At 45.9% G+C, this 23,690-nt stretch overlaps 1 protein-coding gene across 1 annotated transcript in view; it reads right to left on the reverse strand.

Annotated features, from left to right (window-relative positions):
- The window catches only part of UNKL (unk like zinc finger), a 53,662-nt gene that overhangs the window by 24,778 nt on the left and 5,194 nt on the right, over window positions 1-23,690 (reverse strand). Inside the window, exons 3-4 of the mRNA XM_072120409.1 lie at window positions 12,305-12,481; window positions 11,995-12,125 (exon numbers count right to left, since the gene is read on the reverse strand). Of these exons, the coding sequence (XP_071976510.1) occupies window positions 11,995-12,125; window positions 12,305-12,481 (308 nt within the window). The remainder of the gene's footprint in view (window positions 1-11,994; window positions 12,126-12,304; window positions 12,482-23,690) is intronic.

Genomic DNA, 23,690 nt, shown 5'->3' on the forward strand with positions numbered 1-23,690 from the left:
TTGTTTTTTCTGGAGAGAAATTGGATTTCTCCTGGTTTATTACCCAGCCTAAATCCTGAAGGAGAAGTAGAGATGTCTGTAGGTGACTTTTTAATTCTACTTCTGTTCTGGCCACTAAGAGCAGGTCGTCTAAGTAGGGTACTATTACAATATTTTTCCTTCTCAGGTAGGCTACCACTTCTACCATTATCTTGGTGAATATGCGTGGAGCTGATGAAATTCCAAACGGTAGTGCCCTGAACTGGAAATGAAGGATTTTCCCCTGAGGGGATTGAACCGCAAACCTCAGATATTTCTGATGGTTTTGGAAAATTGGGACGTGATAGTACGCGTCTTTGAGATCCACTGTACATAGAAAATAATTTTGACCTATGAGAGGTACTGTAGATCTTATTGACTCCATCTTGAAATGTTTGGTTACTATAAATTTGTTCAATTTTTTTAGATTTATAATTAAACGGCACGTGCCGTTCGGTTTTTTTACTAAAAATAGAGGGGAGTAGAATCCTTTCCCTTCTTCTGACTTCTGTACTGGGACAATCACATTCATGTGACACAGCTGCTGAATGTTGGCCCATAACTGAAGATTTTGAGTCTTGGTAAATTTGGGAGAAATCTGGAAGTTTTGAGGGGGGGGATGGAGAAATTCTATCCTGTAACCTGATTTTATAATCTGCCGAATCCAAGGACTCGGAGAAATTTCCTCCCATTTTGTTACAAAATAAGAAAGCCTCCCCCCCACCTGTAAGTCATTGTCTTTTTTGTTTTTGGTCAGGGTTAAAGAGGTACCCGCGAGGGGGGCGTGGCTGGAGCCTGACCGAGATGGCCGCACATTAAAAAAGCGCCAAAGCCCCGGTGCCGATTTAACCCCAAAGGAGGGGTTCTACCCTGGCCACTAGGCATAAAAAGACCCCCAGAAGGGGAAAGAAGCCACCAGGACCCCAGAAAGGGAAAAAAGTGGGTGAAACACCACTCACCCGGTTCCTTCTGCGTGCCGCGGACACCTCCGGAGCGGGACCACGTGTCAGGCGGAGGTCCGGCACTGCACACGCCACGGACCAGCAACCGGAGGAATCGACCAGCATGCCTCCGAAACCGACGGCAAGTAAGCGCGGAGTGGCGGCGCCCTCCGCTCCACCGCCTGCTCATAAGGGCCGCAGCGCGCCCGAGGAAGTCTCCCGGAATGCGCCGAGCCGCCATCTTGGCGCCCAGCAAGCAGGGCAGCGCGGATCCCCTGAGGCGCAGCAGCGCCAGAAAACAGCAGAGAGCCCGCAGCATCGGGATTTGGGCGCATGTCAGCGCCACACTGGAAGGGGGGACCCCCCTCAGCCTAAAGGTACTGTCTCACCTCCAGCACAGTCCCCAGATCACGACTGCAGCCAGATGTTGCCAGGCGGGGGGGAAGAAGATGGGATTAGAAGACCCCCTGGGGACCCCCTGCTAAGATCCCCCCACCTACCGCAGCCAGGAGAATTCATCCCCGGTTTCCCATATGTCCCCAGAACACAAGGGATGGAGGACGAGTTGGGTGCTACCCCCACTCTCGCCCGCTATGCTGCACCTTCTCCAGAGTGGGCGTCATCACCTGAGCACTATAGTAGGGACACTATGCCAGATAAGAGACCATCGACATCAGAACCACCCTGGCACGCTCACCTCCAGAATTTGCCTACTAAAGAGGACTTTAAATCCTTAATTGCCGAAGTCAAAGAGGCATTCAAATCTGAAATTTCGGAGATACGGCGTGATATTCAGGGTATGGCACAGAAGATTGATAACTTAGAAGCTGAACAAGTAGACTCAAGGCGCCAGATTACCCAGACGCAACATGCCGTGCATTCTCACTCTGTCGCAATGCAGGACATGGCCAGGCACCTGGAGGATCTCGACAACAGAGGCAGACGCAACAATATTCGGGTGAGGGGTCTATCGGAGGTGGAGGGTAAAGAGGATGTCCGGAACACGCTACAAGCTCTCTTCTCAACATTATTAGGAGAACCGGACACACAGGTGAAGCTTGACAGAGCTCATAGAGCATTGAGGCCTAAAGTGGCGGGGGCGAATCCGAGAGACATCATTTGTTGTGTGCACGACTTTGAACTAAAGGAACGTCTTATGCTGGCGGCGAGGAAGAAGAAGAACTGGGTCTTCAATGGGGACACTATACAGCTCTACCAGGATCTTTCGGGGATCACCCTTCAAAAGAGGCGGATCTTACGACCATTATTAGATATCCTGCGCGAGAACGACATATCCTATCGCTGGAACTTCCCTTTTGCCCTGTCTGCCACCAAAGATGGAATAACGGCAACGCTTTCAGTAATGGAGGAACTGCAGGAATTCTGCGCCATCTGGAACATCCCGACCCCAAGACTGGAAGACTGGGGGAGTTTCCCCCCCCAACTGCGCCAACCGCAGAACAAGAACCTACCGCAACAAAAGAGAAGACGACCACGAACCAGAGCCCTGTCTCAGGACTCTTATGAGTAGAAGAGAATGCTCGCTGAATACATATCCTTTGTGGTTCTTGCATCTGAGGGTCTGATGAGGGTCCTATGTTGGCTTATGTTAGCCTATGTTTGCATATATTAAGGGTATCTATCCCCTCCTTAGTTATATAGGTAGTAATGGGCATTTAGGCACCGGGGTTAACCTCTGGATAGATAGTAGTATTTTTTACATTTTCAAATTTTGTTTGATATTATAATTGACGTATTTTTTCCCCCTTCAAAAGGGTTCCATTGCCACGTTATCCCCTAACTGGTGGGTCCCTGCTGGATCTCACCCTCTGGCCCTGACCAAGGGTTTATACGGGAGGTGGTGATTCCAGACCAGCCGACTATACTCCCCCGACTTAGGGGTAGACCGGCTGAGTAGACCTACACCAGGGTCAGGAGGTTTTTCCTCCCCTTGGTTATACAACTAGGAGTTTATCTTGGTTTTTTTTTTTTTTTTACTACCTCCTTATTACTTTTTGACTTGTTTTTTATTCGTTTGAATTGTTTGTCTTGTGGTGTGTAAGTTTTGTCTCCCCATTGTCGAACCCCCTTGTCCTCTCCCCCCCCCACTGACATATTAGGCCTACATACACGGGTACTCTCCTCCACTCTCATACCAGAGTCTTATTGTGTAAGCCGCACATAACTCGTACAACTCCCCCCCTCCCCTAGGACCTGTTTTACTGCATAGTACATAGAAGCGTACCGGACACCTTGGTCGGGAACTTTGGCTGGCTCATCCATCATGGTCCAGCTCTTGACACTGAATGTAAAAGGGCTGAACTCGGCCCGGAAGCGCCGACTTACACTCAACGAGCTTAAGAGAAGTAGGGCAGATGTAGTGTTCTTGCAGGAGACGCACTATGATACGACGGGGAATTTTAACTTTGCTAAGCATCTTTACCCGGTATCCTATATGGCGTCCACCGAGAATAAAAAAGCGGGAGTAGCGATCCTATTTTCAGCCTCATGTCCCATAGTACCTGACATGGTGACATCAGATCCTATGGGTCGCTTCATTATTGTGCAGGGTAAAATGTTTGGTTCGCCGGTGCTCTTATGCAATATATATGCCCCCAACTCATCGCAGGTCCGTTTCATCACCAAAGTCCTGAATAAAATAGCTAAACTCCCAGCGGCACCTCTACTGATAGGAGGGGACTTTAACGTTATTTTCTCAGAAAACATGGACCGGCTGGCAGTCAACCCCTGTCCCGCCAATAGATCGCAAAGCACTGCCTCAGCGGCTTTTCGCAGAGTCATCAGGAGATTTGCTCTGTTTGACTTATGGAGAGTGGGCAACCCAGGAGACCGTTCTTTTACCTTTTACTCTGCCCCACATGGCACCCATACCCGTATAGACTACTGGTTTGGAGATATACAATTCCTGCGAATGATGCATACTGCAGAGGTGGGAGACATATCGTGGTCAGATCACGCACCAGTTTTTTTACGACTTAATGAAGGCCTATCTACAACTAGGGTATGTCACTGGCGCCTCAATGAATCCCTTCTTAAAAAACCCCTGATCCAGGAGGAATTGACTGGAGCATTGAGGGAATATTTCCAGTTTAATGAGGATTCCATCCCTTCTGTCCCTATGATGTGGGAGGCACACAAAGCGGTTTTCCGTGGTCATTGTATAGAACAGGGAGCTAGACTAAAAAGAAATAGGGCCCATCTAGAAAAGGAGTTAAGAAAACAGATAGCCAAACAGGAGGCAGCCTTGTTAGCTAATCCGACTAGGAGGAGACTCCAACAGCTAATTGAGGTTAGGGAACAGTTGCGAGAGGTCCAGACGCAAGCAGTAGAGAAATTGTTGGTGTTCACTAGACAAAGATACTACGAGCAAGCAAACAAACACCACTCTCTGCTGGCAAAACAACTAAGGGAGAAGAGGGAACACCAGACCCCCCATATTATACGGGATTCTGGGGGGAATTTACTACACGACCCAAGAGCGATCGCCTCTTGCTTCCAAGACTTTTATTCAAAATTATACTCCCTGCCAAATACCCTGCCCCTGGACGAGACCCTTAGGAAAAAATCACTAGTAGATTTTTTGGATTCTTGCTCCATTCCGGGTATCCCCTCGGAGGCTATAGAGACACTCGGTTCAGAGTTCACATCGGAAGAGATTGAGGAGGTCATTAAGGGAATGCCCAATGGAAAATCCCCGGGTCCAGATGGACTTACGTATCTTTATTATCAAACCTTCTCCCCTGTGTTGTTGCCACGTATGACGAAGGTGTTTAATGCGTTCCTGCAAGGTGCACCTATGCCTACAACCTTTACTCATTCTTACATTACTCTTATTCCCAAACCCGGGAAAGATGCAACTGATTGTGCCAATTATAGGCCAATTGCATTACTGAACGCAGATTTAAAAATTTTTACAAAACTGCTGGCCAATCGTCTGATACAGTGGATCCCTCAAGTAATCCACAAAGATCAGGTAGGCTTTGTACCGGGACGACAGGGTGGTGACAACACGAGGAGAACAATCGACCTCATAGATGTGGTTAATAAACAAAAAGACCAAGCCCTGATCCTTAGCTTAGACGCTGAGAAGGCGTTTGATCGCCTTAGTTGGCCCTTTATGTTCCAAGTACTTGAGCACGTGGGATTAAGGGGTCCCTTCCTGCAGGCCTTGAGGGGACTATATTCAAACCCCACAGCTGAAATTAAGCTTCCACATGCGTCCTCCCCACCTCTGCAGATAAGGAACGGCACCCGACAGGGTTGTCCACTTTCTCCTCTCCTGTTCATACTGTGTATTGAGCCTTTGGCATCCATCATCCGACAAGACCCTAATATCCATGGTATTATGGTCAGAGACAAGGAATTTAAACTGTCTTTATTTGCGGATGATATCCTACTAACGATAACTCAACCTTTAATCTCTCTACCCAACTTACAGGCACGGTTGCAGCAGTATGGCCGCCTTTCTGGTTATAAAGTAAATACTTCAAAAACGGAGGCCTTGCCCCTTAACCTTGACCAACCCCTGGTAGACCAACTGAAGGCCGCGTTTAGATATAACTGGAAAGCAGATGCGATAAAGTATCTGGGGATACTACTGACCCCCTCGTACAATACGCTTTATGCGCAGAACTTCCCCAGTAGTTTTCGGGAAATAAGGACTCTGCTCGACAATTGGAATTGCCTCCCCCTCTCCCTTTTTGGCAGGATAGCGGCGGTCAAAATGACCATCCTACCCAAGCTGCTTTATCTCTTTGAAACCCTGCCAGTCCCTGTCCCGCTGGGCGTCCTGAGGGCCCTGCAAGCATCCATAGTGCACTTTATCTGGGCAAAAAAAAGACATAGAATCTCCAGGACTGTCCTAGTCGCTCACAAGTCTAAGGGGGGCCTGTCGGTACCGGATATCACCAGATACTACTGGGCAACACATCTGCGGCGCATTCCAGCATGGTCCACTTTGCTGGCATTCTCCAAATGGATGGAGATAGAGAAACTGTGGTTGGCCCCTTTCCATCCCAATTCTTACCTCTGGCCTAAAGAAGCACCTGCGCTGCCTGACTCCCAACTAGGCCCCATTTCCTTCACGATTAAACTGTGGAGAGCTTGTCTGGCTAGGTTCCCATTGGTTTCGAAATGCTCTCCCATGCAATCTTTCTTACACACCCCCCTTATGCAGCTGGCAGGAGTCGGGCAGGAAACTAAACCTTGGCACGAGAAGGGGTTGTTTAGGTTTGCAGACATTGTGGGCTATCGAGACAGGAAGATTTTGCCCTTTGCGGCATTGCAGGATAAATTCCATCTCCCGCAAGCTGCAAATTTTCATTACATACGAATTAGGCACCTTCTACAGGCTTTGAACAGCACTGAAACGGTTTCGGCACCCACTACATTTGAACACATCTGCAAAACCGCCACCCACACTTCGGGTCTCATATCCGACATTTATATGATCATACTACACCCGAACTCAGATGAACCTATTACACACCCATACATGGCCAAATGGGAGAGCATAGTGGGGAGCCCAATTTCTCAGGATACATGGCAACTAATCTGGAACAGAGCAGCTAAGACCTCCTTGTGTGCTACACACAAGGAGAATCAGTACAAATTGATGTTGCAATGGTATCATACCCCATCCGTGCTACACAGGCTCTTTCCAGATACACCGGACACATGCTGGCGATGTGGCTCGACTGGGGGCTCTCTTCAGCACATCTATTGGACATGCCCATTGTTGCAGCCCTTTTGGCAGGAGGTCAAGTCTCTCCTCGGGGAGGTTGTAGCAGTAGACATTCCACTCTCCCCACTGTACTACTTGCTGAACGTTTCCCCCAAACCCATGGCTAAGACGGTTACGAAATTGAGTCTGCACATACTTACAGCGGCAAGGTGCTTGATAGCGCAATTCTGGAAAAGACAGGCCCCCCCTTCCCGAATGGACCTCCTCTCCAGGGTGAGGGAAACACGTAGTATGGAGTATCTGACTGCCTCTTTGAACAATCGTATCCCACTATTTGACAAGACCTGGGAACGGTGGGACCGATACTGGTTGGAGGAGCGAGCGGGAGATGAAGAGTGATGTGGTCCTCCCCTTTTGTTTTCACCCAAATGTTACCTGTCGTCGTGGGGAGTTTGTATGACTGTCTTTTGTTGATACCCCCCTCTCCCCCTCTCCCCCAAAACCACCTCAACCGATTAGGCGTAAGACCGATGCCATACTGGGCAAGTGTGTAAACACAAGGAAACACTGTGTGGTCAGGCCTAGTGTCCTGATACACAAATGGATGATATAGGCTGTTGATGTATATTGAAACAAAATTTGTCTTTCGGTTGTATTGTTATTTGAAATACTTTATTGTAAAATATGTACATATTAGCTTTGTTGTTAAATTTATTTGAAAAAATGACAATAAAAATACAATTATATAAAAAAAAAAAAGAGGTACCCGCGACCTGCTCCGCCTTTTGCGTAGCTCCACCTGCCAGTCTTTCCCTTTCCTCTATATTGGGTTTTATTTTCCCTAGAGGGGCGAAAGGAAAAAGAGGGTCTTTTAGGGGAAGGTTTGTTAACTGGAAACCCCTTTTTTCTGTCCGCAGCTTTTTCCAGGATAGAATCCAGTTCGCTGCCAAATACGAATTCTCCCTGAAATGGAATTCCACATAACATGGTCTTTGATTTAACATCACCGCCCCACTGTTTTACCCATAATGACCTACGGACTGAGTTAGTCAGGGCCGCTTCTTTAGCCGAGAATCTTAAGGCTTCAGCAGATGCATCGGCAAGGAATGCGGTAGCGGATTTTAAGAGGGGCATAGACTCTATGATGGATTCTCTAGGGGTTTTATTTATAAGGTGGTTTTCTAATTCTGAGAGCCACAAAAAGAGGGTTCTAGCTACAGAAGTGGACGCAATGTTTGTTTTTATGTTTAGGGAGGATGCTTCCCACGCTTTTTTCAAAAGGGCATCAGCCTTCCTATCTAAAGGGTCTTTAAGCTGTGCAATATCCTCAAAGGGAAGGTCAGTTTTTTTAACCACTTTGGTGACCTGAACATCTATTTTAGGTATAGAGTCCCATAAAGCATTATCTTCAAACAGTAGTCTATTGCGAAATTCTTTAGAAACTGATATTCTTTTCTCTGGGGCTTTCCACTCCTCTAGAACTAGATCTTTTAATGTGTCTACCACTGGAAAGACCCGTTTCTTTTTATATTTTAGTCCTCCGAAGAGTTCAGACTGAACCGAGGATGGTTCAACCACGTCCTCGATATCTAGTGTATTTTTTAATGCTTTCAATAGATTATCCAGTTCCTCTGAGGAAAATAGATATTTTGCCTGATTTAGATCTCTAGGTTGAGTCTCTTCAAAGTCATCCTCCACTTTCTCACTAAGGGATCCTGAGGGAAAATCCGAATCCTCTTCAGAAGAGGATGTTTGGATATATTTAGTTTTTTTCTTAGGGGGTTCAGGTAAGTGGGCCGCAATAGATGAGGATACTTCCTCTTTAATCACTGATCTTAATTCATCTATTAAAGAAGATCTTTCCTCTTTGAGGATTTTATTTAAGCAGTCTGGACATAAACTCTTTTTATAATCCTCTGCCATTTTTGCATTACACAGCCCACAACGTTTGGAAGGCTTTTTAACTGGTTTTTCCCTCTCTCTTGGCTCCTTTTCTCTGGGCTCTTTCTGATCCTTGCCCTGAGAAGGTACACATAATAACAGCATTAATACATAGATAAGCTGAAAATGTGGCAGAGAGGTAGCCCAGGGCTTGTACTTACAGGTACCAGGACCTGGAACACGTTAATCGCTTCATCTGCCATGTGGGAGATGGAGATGCTGGAGCCAACTTAGTGTTTGTCTGAGACCAACGCCATATGCCTGAGGCTTGGCGGTTTTTTGTCTGGGCTCCTCCCCCACCCCCTCCGGAGAGACCCGGAAGTGTTACCTGATTGGATGTCCGGACCGGAAGTTCCTCGTGATGCGCCAGAATTTCGCGCCACAATGACTCGATGCCGGAGCGTGCGACAGATTTTTCTCGAGGTATGCCGCTTCCAATTTTCCTCTTCCCCGGAGCGGAGAACCAACTTTTGGCCGCCGGCCCGGCAGGTAACTTTTCTGCCCCTGTACTCTATTCTTCTTTCCCCTTGCTGAACCCAGCATTAGCCGCGCGGGACCGTTGGATAGGTTCTAGCAGGGGAGAGTACAGGGGACGGGGGTGTCTTTAGGTCTTTTCCCAGCACTTAGGAAAGTGTGGGAGCGGACTGGTTCCTAAGAACCTTACCATTTGTGTTCCTCAGATAGGAAACTCTTGCGACTTGTATCCCCTAGGGACAGGAAGACACTGGTGTGGGGTGCTAGGGAGGAGCCTTTTAAACTTTTGTGACTTCCTGTCCCTACAGGATATAAGGAGCAACCTCCAGGTGGGGGCCGTCATGGGAACGTGGTGGAAAAAAAAACTTGCATACTCACCTTCAGGCGCTCCCATTGCTTGGTGGTTCCTCTACTTTCTTCTCTTTAATGTAGCAGCTGGCAGAGCAACGTCCATGCACTCCGCCGGCTGGTGCACACTATGACGTCATCAGCAGCGACACCACCGCATCATAGTGTGCGCATGGAAGCGTTTCTGCCCGCTGTTACAGAAGAGAGGAGAAAGAGGAGCCGCGGGGACGAGAATGCAAGTTTATTTCTTAGACGATAAATGGCTGCAGGGGCATTTCATCAGAAGGGGGGGGGGGCTGGCTGCATAGAGAATTTAATAACTGGGGTGGCTGACGTCAGGAAGAGATCATAAGCAAAGTCTAAAATAATGGCATTAGACATTCACTCCCTTTCCTGCATAAAAGAAGACACGCAGCCTCAGCCAAGGCAAAAGATTGTGTGGAAGCATAGCGCCATCTATTGGACGTGTATGAGAAGTATTCTAAGTTTTCACTCTACTGCAGTATACTTCAGGTACAGTTGCATTGCCTGGATCACAGCTCGACTGAACTAAACGTATTAGCATATAATTCCCATGTGCTGCAGAACAGGTGACCGGCCAAGTACCAACAAATCCTGTTCTGGGTCATGTACCACATTCACTGGACTAGTACTAAAGTATAACAGCACATGTTTGCCCCAGTTGTTTATTAAAATAGGAAAAGGCCACGTTTAGCAGTATAATCCTCTTAAAAGTTAAAAAAAAAAAAAGGCAACGTACCTTACCTAATCTATGACATTTTTTTGTAGAAACGTCATAAATATGCAATCAGTTGGAAATATCCGTCTAGAAGACTTCAATTATGTTATGTTTGAAAATTTATGAGCTGCACTTCAGTGCTTTACCACCAGGGGGCAGAGACTAGTTACATCCCCATTAAGATTTTCACACATTGCTGGATACATAGTAATAACTTAGTGGAAGCCTTTTTATTCCTCTGCACTTCTGTGGCCATTTGTTAGATCAAGCAAGAAACAATGAATGTAAAATTGGAAAGGAGGGTGATCTACATTATGGAGTCAAACCTGGGGACAAGCGCTGCTCTCCTGGACCTCTTCATTGTGACTATACAAGGAGAATGGGGACACAGGACGCCTCCAGCTGTTACTCCTGCCCCACGTGGGGCCGGTCTCTGTTATCATCTGCTCTGCGCCATCTGGAAGCCTCGTACAAGCCTGACTATGGCTACAAGTGTAACAAGACCCAAGCCCGGACTTCTACACCAAGAGCATTACATGTATAGATTTCCATATTATTCTTCTATACATTGCAATGGGGACTTTTGTAACTAGTTACATGGGTGCTAAAAATAGTCTAAAAGTCATTTGTTGTGTTTAACGAGAGTTCTGCTTCATACAATGGCACCGAGATATAAACTTCGGCTTCTTTCCCACTAATGTTTGCTACGCCCAGACCAGGACCCCTCCCCTCTCCATAATAAGGTGCGCTGCCGGGCTGTATGTTATATATTTTTTACAGCGACGTGTGTGTGCTTACAGTACTGTGCCGTGTTCATACGGCTAGTAGACGGCTGCCATATGCAGACGTGTGAAAGGAGCCCAAGGGTGTGGTCACACGTGGCGTTTTGAACCCGTTTATGGCCCATTTTTAAGCAGTCCGTTAAAAAAATGCATGCGTTTTTGACCAATTTTCCCAATTATCTTAATTAAAAGTGGTCAAAAACGCATGCATTTTTTAACTGACTGCTTAAAAATGGGGCAAAAAACAGGTTCAAAACGCCACGTGTGACCACAGCCTTAGGCCAACTAAAGTTGAACGTTTTCAGCCAATGGACGCGGGCTTGGCTGGCAGACAGGGACTCCTTGCATCATATTTTTGTATTATGCAAGGACTCAGGTCCTGTTTCACGTGGCCACTACATGGACTTGGAGCAGTGCACTAGGACATGTTCGTTTGCAACCGGCCTTAGCCTATCCTCACACGCCCATTGTTTTTTCAGGGCTCTTAACTACCTGTTTTTGAAGGCTGTAATTCTTCCACTTTGTGTGTGTGGGGGGGGGGGGGGATGGGGACACACGCATTGATCTGTATATATGTTCTGCTTTTACAAGAAGTCAGATACAAATCCATAGAAATAACAGCCACACGTGGATGCGCTCTAGCCATAGAAACAACAACTTGACTACTGGTTTGACCAACCTGTAGTCAAGTCAGAGCAAAAAAAAAAAAATTATAATATAAATATACACACCAAATATACTGTGTGTATATTTATATATTATAATATAAATATACACACACCGTATACACACACACCATATAAACACATACATACGGTACAATATACACCCATGCATCATATACATATGCATACACATTTACAGAATAAACTCATAACAAATACACGCATGCAGCATATTCATATCCAATACCAATGCCGGGGGCCCCTGACACTGTGTGCCCCATTGCAAAGCTGCTACCCTGTAATTACACCCCTGAGTAAACTAGTGCAAAACATCCCTCTATATCTCCTACAGAATAGAATACAAAGCCATTTCGGGCCTTACCTTGCCACCTAGGATCTTCTCCTAGAATTTTCTCGATCATTGCCTGGCTGGCTAAGACTCCTGGCTGCAGGTCGGGAATTCCTTCACTTCCAAGTTGCCCGTTCTGTAAGGCTTCCTGTGCTTGGATTTCCCTGCATCACAAACATTAGAATAGTTAAGTATCCAGTGTAAGACTAGACGTTGTTTGCGGTATCTAAGGCTGGCATGGGGCGTCCATCTCCAGGATAAACATGGATACAGGCAGCCAGAAAACACGTATTAGTATTTAGTGACTGATACAACAATAGGTGACACAAAGATCCTGCCTTACCTTATGTCATAGACAGGAGGTCTAAGGTCATGAGGACCATGGGCGAAGGCACAATGGGGTCCATTCTTTACACAATGCCCTCGAGCATCGGTTTCGTGAATACAAGTACCGGTTTTGTAATAACGTAGGTGATACTTTCTTTCTGTGTCACCTGTTGTCCTATGCAGGTATGGACAACTAAAAGGACAAAACAAGAGGGAAAAACTAAACGCTTTTACCCACAAAAAAGTTCTTTCATTTTATACAAGTTATATTAGACGAACGACATATAGTGATGCAGACATCATAGAAAACTTGCACAATGGGGAAGATTTACTTACCCAGTCCTGTCGCGTTCCCGCGGTTCATTGTCCGACAAGGATTCGGGTCCGATGCCCCCCCCCCCCCCATTTCTGTCGCCTGCAAGCGGGGGAAGATGCAACACAATCCGATCGCGTGTGCCAAAAACCCAGGGCAATTCGGCGCAAAACTGAAATATTCGGGAATCCCAACGAAATGTAGAATTAGACTCACCGGTAATTCAGTTTCCATCTAGTCCTCCATGACGGCCAGCTTGAAATATATAGGCCGTCATGGGGGACGTATTGGAAATTGCGGCGTTCGGACCCTTAGTAAATGAGCCCCATTGTTTAAGGCTTTAGTTCCCCATCTGCGTTTTTGCTTCCGTTTTGAAGTCCTGGAACTGCACCGGAATTTAAATGGATGTCTGGACGGATACTTTAATAGCATCTTCTAGCCATCCACTAGATCTTGCATTGAATATATAACATGTAAAATCAGAGCCGCTAAGTTTGGAAAAGCGAATGGATAACTGATGCAACAAACGGATACAAATCAAGACCATCCATTTTCCACAAAACAAAAAAAAAAAAATTGCTCATCAGTTGGCGTTCAACTATCCGCTCAAATAACGGAAAACCTAATGGAGTATGTAAAAAAAAACAGATACCCTTACAACTGAATTAAAAATCAACAGAAAAAAAAAAAAAAAAAAAGAAGTACTAGCCTCGTTATCCATCCATTTTTAAACGGTAACCAAAACGCAGATGGGAACTGGCGTGAATGCTGACCCCTCTCTCCCACAGGTTGTGTGCAGTACTGCAGCTCAGTATGGTACAGTTCCACCCTATGGAGCCGCGCTTTGGTATCAGTTTTTGGAATTGAGCAGCTGTCATGATACAGACCTTTCCCTCGGATGTAATAACCTCACAACGTGGTAATGCCCCATTTTCAAAATAAACTCCTCGCTCCGTTTCCTTCTTTCAAACGCAAATTTTACATTGGGCATATAAATAGTATCTACAAAAAGCGTTTCCCCTTAGTCCCGGAGTAGTCTCCATGTGAGACGTCTTTTCTTATTATATTTAGCAGTTCTGCTTCTCTCGCTTTCCACTTTTTCGCCAGGATCTATGACATTACAGGACGCATCGGAGAAGCTCTGAACAGAATATTAACCCCACTGGTTCAGTAGATGTTACATCTTTCCTTGCCCCCGGTCTCCCATTAGTCTTCACATAAGTCATTCTTGTCCCGCTCTCCGCTCATGAACCAGGATGAACATGGCAATAAGCCCCTGCATATACGGTATATATGACATATAAGAGGCCGCATCTGACTAATGAATTTGCAGCAGTTGCTGGTAAAGGAAGCAATAAATGTCAGCAGATCTAAAGCAATTCCTCACACAGCAGTTCCCTTAGGTAATATCTGCAGCCAGAGAAGGATATTAATAATCTGCAGCGTTATGGCTTCATATCATAACTTCATATTGGTAGAGATTATTTGGATCATAAACTCTAAAAGTACAGATTGTTCCCAGTTCCGCAAATGAACACTTTGTTGCGATACTTTTATATGTTGGGGACTGTTCACATTAGGGCTATGGGCGTATATTGAGAGTTTCTTCATCACCAATTACATCCTTTGTGAGGTTATAGGGGATGACCAGTGACTGATGGGGGTCTATCTGCATTTTAAAGAAAGGGGTGTATTGAACCCACAAATATATAGAACATCTTAGCCCTAAATTCCTCTCTCTCTGGTGATACTCCTCTATTCATTCTCTATGGTAAGACATATGTCTGACCGGCCACTATATCTTCTGGAGGTAAACGCAACCCCTGCCCTTGTGATTGTTGGGACCCCCTGACCAGCAAGTAACCATGTTTTACCCTACTAAAAGTAGCACCCCCCTCAGGAAGGGTATAACATGTCCTTTCTAGAATTCCCTCTGTGACCCATATTCCTTTAAAAAAAATATATCTCCCTAAAGTCAGGCAAATATGACTTTTTTGCCTCATTTTCACATGAGAAGAGTCAAGTTTAGTGGTTGTGTCACTTCAGATGCTTCCATATTGTGTTCTATAGCACCCAGAAACATGCTGCTGGTGTCATCTTGGGAGTGACAGCCTGCAAATACATAGTTAGAAATGCAAACTCCAGCTCCTGCATATTTCTCAGATTCTGTAGCTCACAACCACAGGCCTGATTTTTTTTTTTACCTTTAAATGGTGACACAAAACGATTGTTTCTAGATAATATAGAACTGGAGATGGCGGCTTTTAAAGTGACCCTCCCCATGCATCCTCTAAACTTGACTCATCTCATGTGAAAAAAAGGTGAGAAGAGTCATATTTTCCTTTGGAAGAGATTTTATTTATTTATTTTTGTATACATGTGATAATTCACATTACAGAGGGAAATTCTAAAAAGGACATTTTATCCCTTACCTGTGGAGGCTGCTAGTTTAGTGGGGTAAAACCTGGTGATCGGTTCCCTGTATAAAAGATTTGCCCTTCCAAAAGCATTGAGGTGGTAAAAATACAAATAAATAAAAAACCACAATAAACATCTTGTAGGATGCAGACGACGCTGTGAACGCCCTGCATAATACATCGGCATTAAACAGGTGAGTGTGGAGACGGAGCCGCGTTACATTTTCATCCCATTGAGGCTGTCATGGCAACAGAGAATTATCTTGGCGGTGGCACTGCGCCAACAAGCTCCCCCCAACCCCGGGGCCGCAGTCTGTGAAAGTAAAAAAAAAAAAAGTGAATGATTCCTGGAGGCTTTTACCGATCGCTTTTTGTCTTTGGCCGTGATCAGATGTGTGAGCGCCTAACTTCGTATCGCACCGACGTACGGCTATAGAGATGAGCCGCCATGTCTGTGCACCAATACAGGATGTGCAAATATATTTGCATGTGCGCCCTATGTCACCCAGCAGCTGGAAACATCAGGACCGGGAGTCAAATATTCAATAGGAAGGTTTAGGGTGATGCCACATGTGGCGTTTTGAACCCGGTTTTTAAGCAGTCCGTTTAAAAAACGCATTCATTTTTGACAGGTGTTACCAATGATCTTAATAAAAATTGTCAAAAATGGATGCGTTTTTGGATGGACTGCTTAAAAACGGAAAAAAAACGGGTTCAAAACGCCACGTGTCACAGCACCCTTATAATGTATAATGTAATGTATCCTTTATTCTAGACTCCATTAGATTAAGACTACGGAATATAATCCCAGACCAGCGACCCACAAACTTGTGCAGAAATCTCGCAGCGTTATTCCTCCTTCAATTGACTTTTTGATTGGATATTGATCCAAGCAAAAAGGTTTGGCTATGGGTGATCCATCCTTCAGTCATTGATGTATAGTTATTCTCTGGATCATCTGTCTGGATAATAAGTTTCCTATCGTATTTCGTCACGTTTTTCCCAAAGTGAAAAGAGTAAACCGCAGCGATGCATTCGATAAGAATCAGTGACCCGAGACGAATAGTGTAATAAAACAGGTCCGGATTATAATTTGTGTAAATATATTCAGCGTTTTCAAAAGGGAAGATCAAGTAAAGCTCAGTTACTGGTAATTGGGAATCTCCTTGTAGATGTCAACACAAAGGTGACACAATGAAGAGATCCCAGGAAGCAAGAAAGAGGGGATTCTGGTAACATCACCTACTCCATGGGTAGGGAGTAGACCACCAGTCCTGAAGAATGGGGATTGTGTCCTCCCTACCACCTATCTATGGTACCACCTATCAGAAGGCTGTTGCCAGTGGTTGGCAGATAATGGGGGATCCACTATATGGGCCTTCGCTCATGTAGAAGGAAGTGATAACTTAAAAATCTGCCAAAAATAGCATGTGTAATAATTGTTAGATTTGGGTCCCCACAAATGATGACAAAGATGGAGATATGTTAGCGATGCAGAGGGCGACTAACTCATCCAGACTATGTGCCATCAGCCGATAAGAAAACATCAATAGCGAGTAAGAAGCTTTCTTATTGTGTGTCGGCACTGTATCAGTTCTTCTGCCACGAGCGTACTAATGCGCATGATACTAATTTATTAGGGCATTAAACTGTCTGCACAAGCATCTTTGACACTTGTACAGGCGTTAATGCGACCACAAGCTCCAACAATGTGATCGGTGGGAGTCCCAGCTGTTAAACCTGCTCTGATCAGATAACAAGGGAACTTAGGAGAACCTAATTTTGGGGCCCAACACAAAGTTTGCAGAAACTAGCAATCGCAATCTAGCGCAGTGACTTTCCCAAAACTGAAACCACATATTCCTTAATAGGTTAGAGACAAACTGAATTAAGTTTTTACCATGCCGAAGCTTGTGTACAACCAATTTATTTTTATCATCTCAATAAACCTAGAATAAAAAAATAAAATAGACCAGATTTCCAGCACGCATGAAGAACACGTTCTGTTGTGTTCCTATGGTTCTTATATTTCCATGGTAACAGATAACAAAGTGCATTATGTAATCCTACGGTTTTATATTTTCTTCTACTTTGTACTAAACGTATGTACTATGTGCTTGGTTTAGTAAAGAACATGCAGAAGGGTTTGATCCTGGCGAGATCAGACTACACAGGGTTTTGTTTGTCTGTTACCATGGAGACTCGTACTGCATTGGGTCTATAGAAACAAAATAGCAACATTTAATTAGTATGCCCAAGCAAGAAAGATGGGACAGAGAATGAAAACGAGACAGCATGTGCTACCCTCCGATTCCCCTTCCCAAGAGCCGGTGACGTCACTGAGCTCTCAGGAACAGTAGCGTACAAGTCGTGAGTTGCGAGCAGCCTGGCTGCTTAGCAGTGCAACTGCATCGTATCAGCGCAGCCTGATGCAGGTGGGCATGGCATAGGCATCCGCTAGGGCTGAGGTGGGCATGGCATAGGCATCCGCTAGGGCTGAGGTGGGCATGGCATAGGCATCCGCTAGGGCTGAGGTGGGCATGGCATAGGCATCCGCTAGGGCTGAGGTGGGCATGGCATAGGCATCCGCTAGGGCTGAGGTGGGCATGGCATAGGCATCCGCTAGGGCTGAGGTGGGCATGGCATAGGCATCCGCTAGGGCTGAGGTGGGCATGGCATAGGCATCCGCTAGGGCTGAGGTGGGCATGGCATAGGCATCCGCTAGGGCTGAGGTGGGCATGGCATAGGCATCCGCTAGGGCTGAGGTGGGCATGGCATAGGCATCCGCTAGGGCTGAGGTGGGCATGGCATAGGCATCCGCTAGGGCTGAGGTGGGCATGGCATAGGCATCCGCTAGGGCTGAGGTGGGCATGGCATAGGCATCCGCTAGGGCTGAGGTGGGCATGGCATAGGCATCCGCTAGGGCTGAGGTGGGCATGGCATAGGCATCCGCTAGGGCTGAGGTGGGCATGGCATAGGCATCCGCTAGGGCTGAGGTGGGCATGGCATAGGCATCCGCTAGGGCTGAGGTGGGCATGGCATAGGCATCCGCTAGGGCTGAGGTGGGCATGGCATAGGCATCCGCTAGGGCTGAGGTGGGCATGGCATAGGCATCCGCTAGGGCTGAGGTGGGCATAGCATAGGCATCCGCTAGGGCTGAGGTGGGCATAGCATAGGCATCCGCTAGGGCTGAGGTGGGCATAGCATAGGCATCCGCTAGGGCTGAGGTGGGCATAGCATAGGCATCCGCTAGGGCTGAGGTGGGCATAGCATAGGCATCCGCTAGGGCTGAGGTGGGCATAGCATAGGCATCCGCTAGGGCTGAGGTGGGCATAGCATAGGCATCCGCTAGGGCTGAGGTGGGCATAGCATAGGCATCCGCTAGGGCTGAGGTGGGCATAGCATAGGCATCCGCTAGGGCTGAGGTGGGCATAGCATAGGCATCCGCTAGGGCTGAGGTGGGCATAGCATAGGCATCCGCTAGGGCTGAGGTGGGCATAGCATAGGCATCCGCTAGGGCTGAGGTGGGCATAGCATAGGCATCCGCTAGGGCTGAGGTGGGCATAGCATAGGCATCCGCTAGGGCTGAGGTGGGCATAGCATAGGCATCCGCTAGGGCTGAGGTGGGCATAGCATAGGCATCCGCTAGAATCAGAGCTAATTTCCAGTTGTGACTCTGCTATTCTGTAAACTGTGGAGATGAAAGTCTTACTTGCAGTAATCTCACAAATAACATTAAAAGGAAAGCCTTTTAAGGGAACCCGTCATCAGCAATTGGCCTAATAAACTACGACCTAAATAATGTCAAGCAGTGAAACAACTTACAGTTTTTGTTTCTTTCATGTCCCATGCTGGTGGCATCATTCAGAAAAATCCACTTTGAAGCGAGCTGTAAATACGTTATATAAAAGTCAAGAAGGAGGAGAGTTTAACACTGAAGTCAAGGTGAGAGCTCTGAACGCCTCCTCCTCTGTGATTGACATGATGCACTATGGGACTTCAGGAGACCTGGTTAGTGATGTCTCTGGATGCAGGACCATAAATAACAGTAAAGAAGCCTTTGTGAAGTAGAAAGAGCTTGACTTCAGTGTTAAACGCTCCACCTCCTTGAATTTAGGCAACCAATTTACATCTCAATTCAAAGTAGATTTCCTGGATGCTGCCACCACACTGGGCCATGAAAGAAACATGATCTGGAAGGTGTTCAGCCACTTGACAATATACTGATAGTGGTTTATTAGGTCAATTTCTGCTGACAGTTTCCCTTTAAGCATGGCTTCCTTCCAGCATTATTTTGCAGGGACAGGTGATCTGCAGAATTGTCAGAATTCCTACAAGGAAAGGAATTTCTCTTGTGTAAACAGTGAAGAAAAAGAGTGGAAATATCCGGAGACAAGCGGAAGTGAAGTCCATGACCATTAATGAAACTGCTGGACGCCAACGCCGGAGATCTGAATGTAACGATTCAGCCTGAAGCAACGCAAACTGAATTAGTAATAATCCTAATAACCCAGACAATGGTTATAAGAATGTAGAAAGCTCTTTGCATGCGCCGCCATGTGGTCCCGGTATTTCTGCCCCCTTCACCACATTAAATTCATACAAGTGCCAGCTTTACATGGGCAGAGTGCAGTTAAAATCCACCGTTCAACGTGATAAGTTGTTGGCTTTTATTCTACCCCAGATTTAGCACATATTTGGGTGTATTGGGCACAGTGACATTTACCAGTTTACATTTTTGGGACAGATGCAGAACTATTAATACTCTGTGGCGCAGGAATGTTACTCTGTGGTTATGTAGCACTTGCTTTTAATTTACTTCTTTCACAACACATTTTCCATTAAAGAGGTTTTCTAACTTACCGGTAAAAGACACAACATACATATAACACGTGACAACATGCCAGACACTGGTTGGCAGCGCCCGCTATACGCCAGGTCACAGAACATTTACACATCTACTTTTGATGAACTCCAGGATGCAGACACGTGAAACGCCTTCCATACGAAAATACCAATTCTTCTCTAGAATCAGTTCTCTGGTTATACAGCTCCATAGACAACAAGTGCAACGACCCCCAAAACTGGGATTTTAAGGACATCCACGGGCAAGATAAAAAACTGTATGCAAATGAGCCTGAGGGGCTCCAAGCTCCATTAACACATATGGAGCCTGGAGCCCCTCAGGCTCATTTGCATACAGTCTTTCATCCTGTGGGTAGATGCCCTTTAAAGAAAACTCTACCAGTAAAAACCATCATGATAAACCAGGGACATTACTCAAAGATCCAGGCATCGTAACCGTGGTAATATTCTCATGTTCATTATCCAAGGCCTCCTTCCTTCTAAAATCAATGTGTGAAACTATGCAAATGAGCCTGAGCGATTTTACTGTGCAGGATGAATCCCCCAAAACAGCCTAATGTGATCCCATTGCAGAGGTGGAAATTTCAGCGCACAGCGGGAGAGGGAAGTGCCCCATCACAGTGTAACAGTCTATGTAGCTGCAGCATGGAGGGGCACTGGTAACAACCCCCAGGAGCCCTTTAGGCTCATTAGCATAATTGTTAACAGTTGATTTTAGAAGGAAGGAGGCCAACACATAAGAAGATTACCACAATGAAATTGCCTGGATCTAAGAGTAAGTGTCCTTTTTTTTTATCTAGGCTTAGTTTTGATGGTGGATATAGAGAAAATCCATACATTCCCTTCTTATTCTCTGCGGTCGCTGCTTCTCCACATAACCACACACTTTGCAGAATTCCCACTCGGGTTCGGCTATGCTGGGTGTAAACATGACATCCGCATTAGTCATACAATCTCTCTAATGGAGCAATTAAGATAAGATGCAGACTGCAACGTTAATTATTAATTTCGGCCAAGAAAGAACTGCAGAGCATCGCGCACGCTCGGCAATCGGCTTATAACCAGTGCCAGTTTTATATTATACCAGTTTGATAGCAGGGGCCACGGGAATAACTGCACTGGGTCAGTGATCTTCATTATGTACTATAATTACACTATGGAAAACAGCCACAGACCTATGTGAGTGTTATCTATCATGCAGACCACTTGTGGGAAGCAATCACAACATTTTTTTTTGTTAAGGGTGACACATTGTGCTCACCGTTCCGAACCCGGGCGCCATAGATAACCAAGGTGGCCGTATATCCGTCCGCAAATTTATGGCCGTATATACATCCCCATGTGTTCGTGTGAACGCAGCCTTAGTGTTATTACAAGATTTCAGCAGTTCTCTTCCAAAAAAAGGGAACTCAGCCCAAAGTGTACACCACATTTCTCCAAATTATGGCCTGTAGGTCAAGCATATATAGTGTATAGTGAAATATACAGTATATACAGAGAAATAAAAGCTAAAGGGGAAGGGAAATAGAAGAGATAGAGGATAAGACAACAGAGAGCTCTTTAAATACCCTTTAAATGAAATCCATCATCAAAATCAAGCTACACTTACTCATAGATATAGGCACTGGCACTGCGGTAACCTTCTTATATTTGTTATCCAGAATGGATCTGGGGAAGTGTTACCAGAGCCCCTTCTTGCTGCAGATACACACACTATGCAGGAGCATGTTCCTCTTCCCACATTACAGCAGGCAGAGGGAGGGAAGAGTTTTAAAATGATTATAATGAGCCAAATGGAATGTGGGGGGCCGTTACCAAAGCCCCTCCGTGCTGTAGCTTTACAAGCTGTTGCACCGTGCAGGAGCACTTTCTGCCATGAGATTACAGCAAGCAGAGGGGGGGTAAGAGAAGGTGAGACATACTCCTGCACAGTATAACAGCCCTTGAAGCTACCGCACTGAGAGGCTCTGCCAACACCCCGAGGAGCCTTTCACACTCAATAGTATAATTATAAAAGGAAGGAATGTGGTCATGTATAACAAATATAAGAAGATTACCAGTCAGGATGCCTGAATCTATGAGTAATGTCCCTAATAATCGTGATGGAATTTGATGGTAGGTTTCCTTTAAGAGTTCATACTATCTTCTAGGGCAGTGATGGCGAACCTTTTAGAGACCGAGTGCCCAAACTATAACAAAGACCCGCTTATTTATCGCAAAGTGCCAACACGGAAATTTAATTAGTGATTTATACACCCTTCTCGGTCACAGTTTTCATTGATACCAGCTCCCTGAGGACACCAATAAAGCAGAAAATAGTCCCAGGTACAGCTGTCACTTTAAAATACCTCTGTGCACAGCAAGTCCTGGGCTGTCTGGGACTGAAGGAAGATACCTGGAGTCATCTCTGGTGATGGCCTGAGTGCCCACAGAGAGGGCTCCGAGTGCCACCTCCGGCACCAGTGCCATAGGTTAGCCATCACTGTTCTAGGGAGTGTGCGTGCTAGTGTGTGTGCTAGTGTGTGTGCGTGCTTGTGCTGCTTTCCCCATGCTATAATTTAATGGGGCCGCAACATACAAGCAACGATGCGCAGAACCAAATCCAAACACCCGAACAAGGTAAATGTAGCAAATACAGAGAAATCTGGGAGCAGAAGTGATGTCTGTCTACACTAAAGAACCATAAACTGCGGAGTAAAGAGTAAAACCAGCAGAAGTGAAGTGTACAGCGTATAACATCCTCCAGGAATGCCGACATGTGCCCCAACCATTCGTGCGTGCGGGGGACTAAAAACCAGCAAAAGACCAGAGGGAGGGGGCGTTAGAGGGCGGCTCCGGCCCCCTCCCACATCACTTCCTACTTCTCTATTTTCAAACACGTAAAAAGCATGGCTGGCGGGGGGTGTGCACTCAGGGAGGGGGGTGTGCGCCTGCCCGGCCACTGCAGACAAAGCACAGGCCGTCCATAGAGAAACCATTACTGCTACAAGAGGAATTCAGGCCACAGCTATGGAGCAGCCGGGAGAGAGACGGATACATCGGCACATAAACTACAGCGTAATCCTCCGCCACCCACCACAATTAGACGATACATCAGGGGGTCCCTCCAAATGTGTGGCCTTTCCAGCGGATACCATGAAAGATAAGAAACTGCATAAAAAGTGCAGTAAATCTAGCTGCAATTACAGAACAATAATCTTTATTAATATGGCGCAAGCAAATTCTGTAGCGCTGTACAGATACTGGGGGACCTACACAAACAACACAAGCCACTGCTGTGCCATCAAAAAGATACACTTTTAGCTACATAGTTATTGCATAAAATAAAGATAAAGCAGGAAATCTCAGCATTTTCTTATTAGCGGCGCCTAAATAAACCTAATTTTCCTAGCTAATTATAACGCTCTAATGTTGCCACTCTTTAAAACGGTGACAAAACAACACACAACAAAATAAAAAACGTGGCAATTAATTTAATTACAGACGCAAAAAAAAAAAAAAACTCAGATCAAAAAATAGATTCCGCCAAAACCCTGCGAGCACAAAGCGTTTGGTCTCCATGGAAACCTTTTCTGCCAAGAACGTATTCTGTACTCCGCCGCCGCAATCCAACTTTACAAAAATTCATTCACTGGGTGACTATGCCAGCCTTCCGCGGCGCTATTGCTAATGTGGAACTACAACTCCCAGCATGCCCGGGGGCTGCAGGCACTGGTCTGGGTGAAGATCTAGGACTGGAGCTTGGGTTACATACATCACCTTCCCTCTTGTTTTCGGTCTTCTTGCCTTCTATATGACATGTTGAG

This window comes from Engystomops pustulosus, chromosome 8 (assembly GCF_040894005.1).
Source record: "Engystomops pustulosus chromosome 8, aEngPut4.maternal, whole genome shotgun sequence".
Lineage (NCBI taxonomy): Eukaryota > Metazoa > Chordata > Amphibia > Anura > Leptodactylidae > Engystomops > Engystomops pustulosus.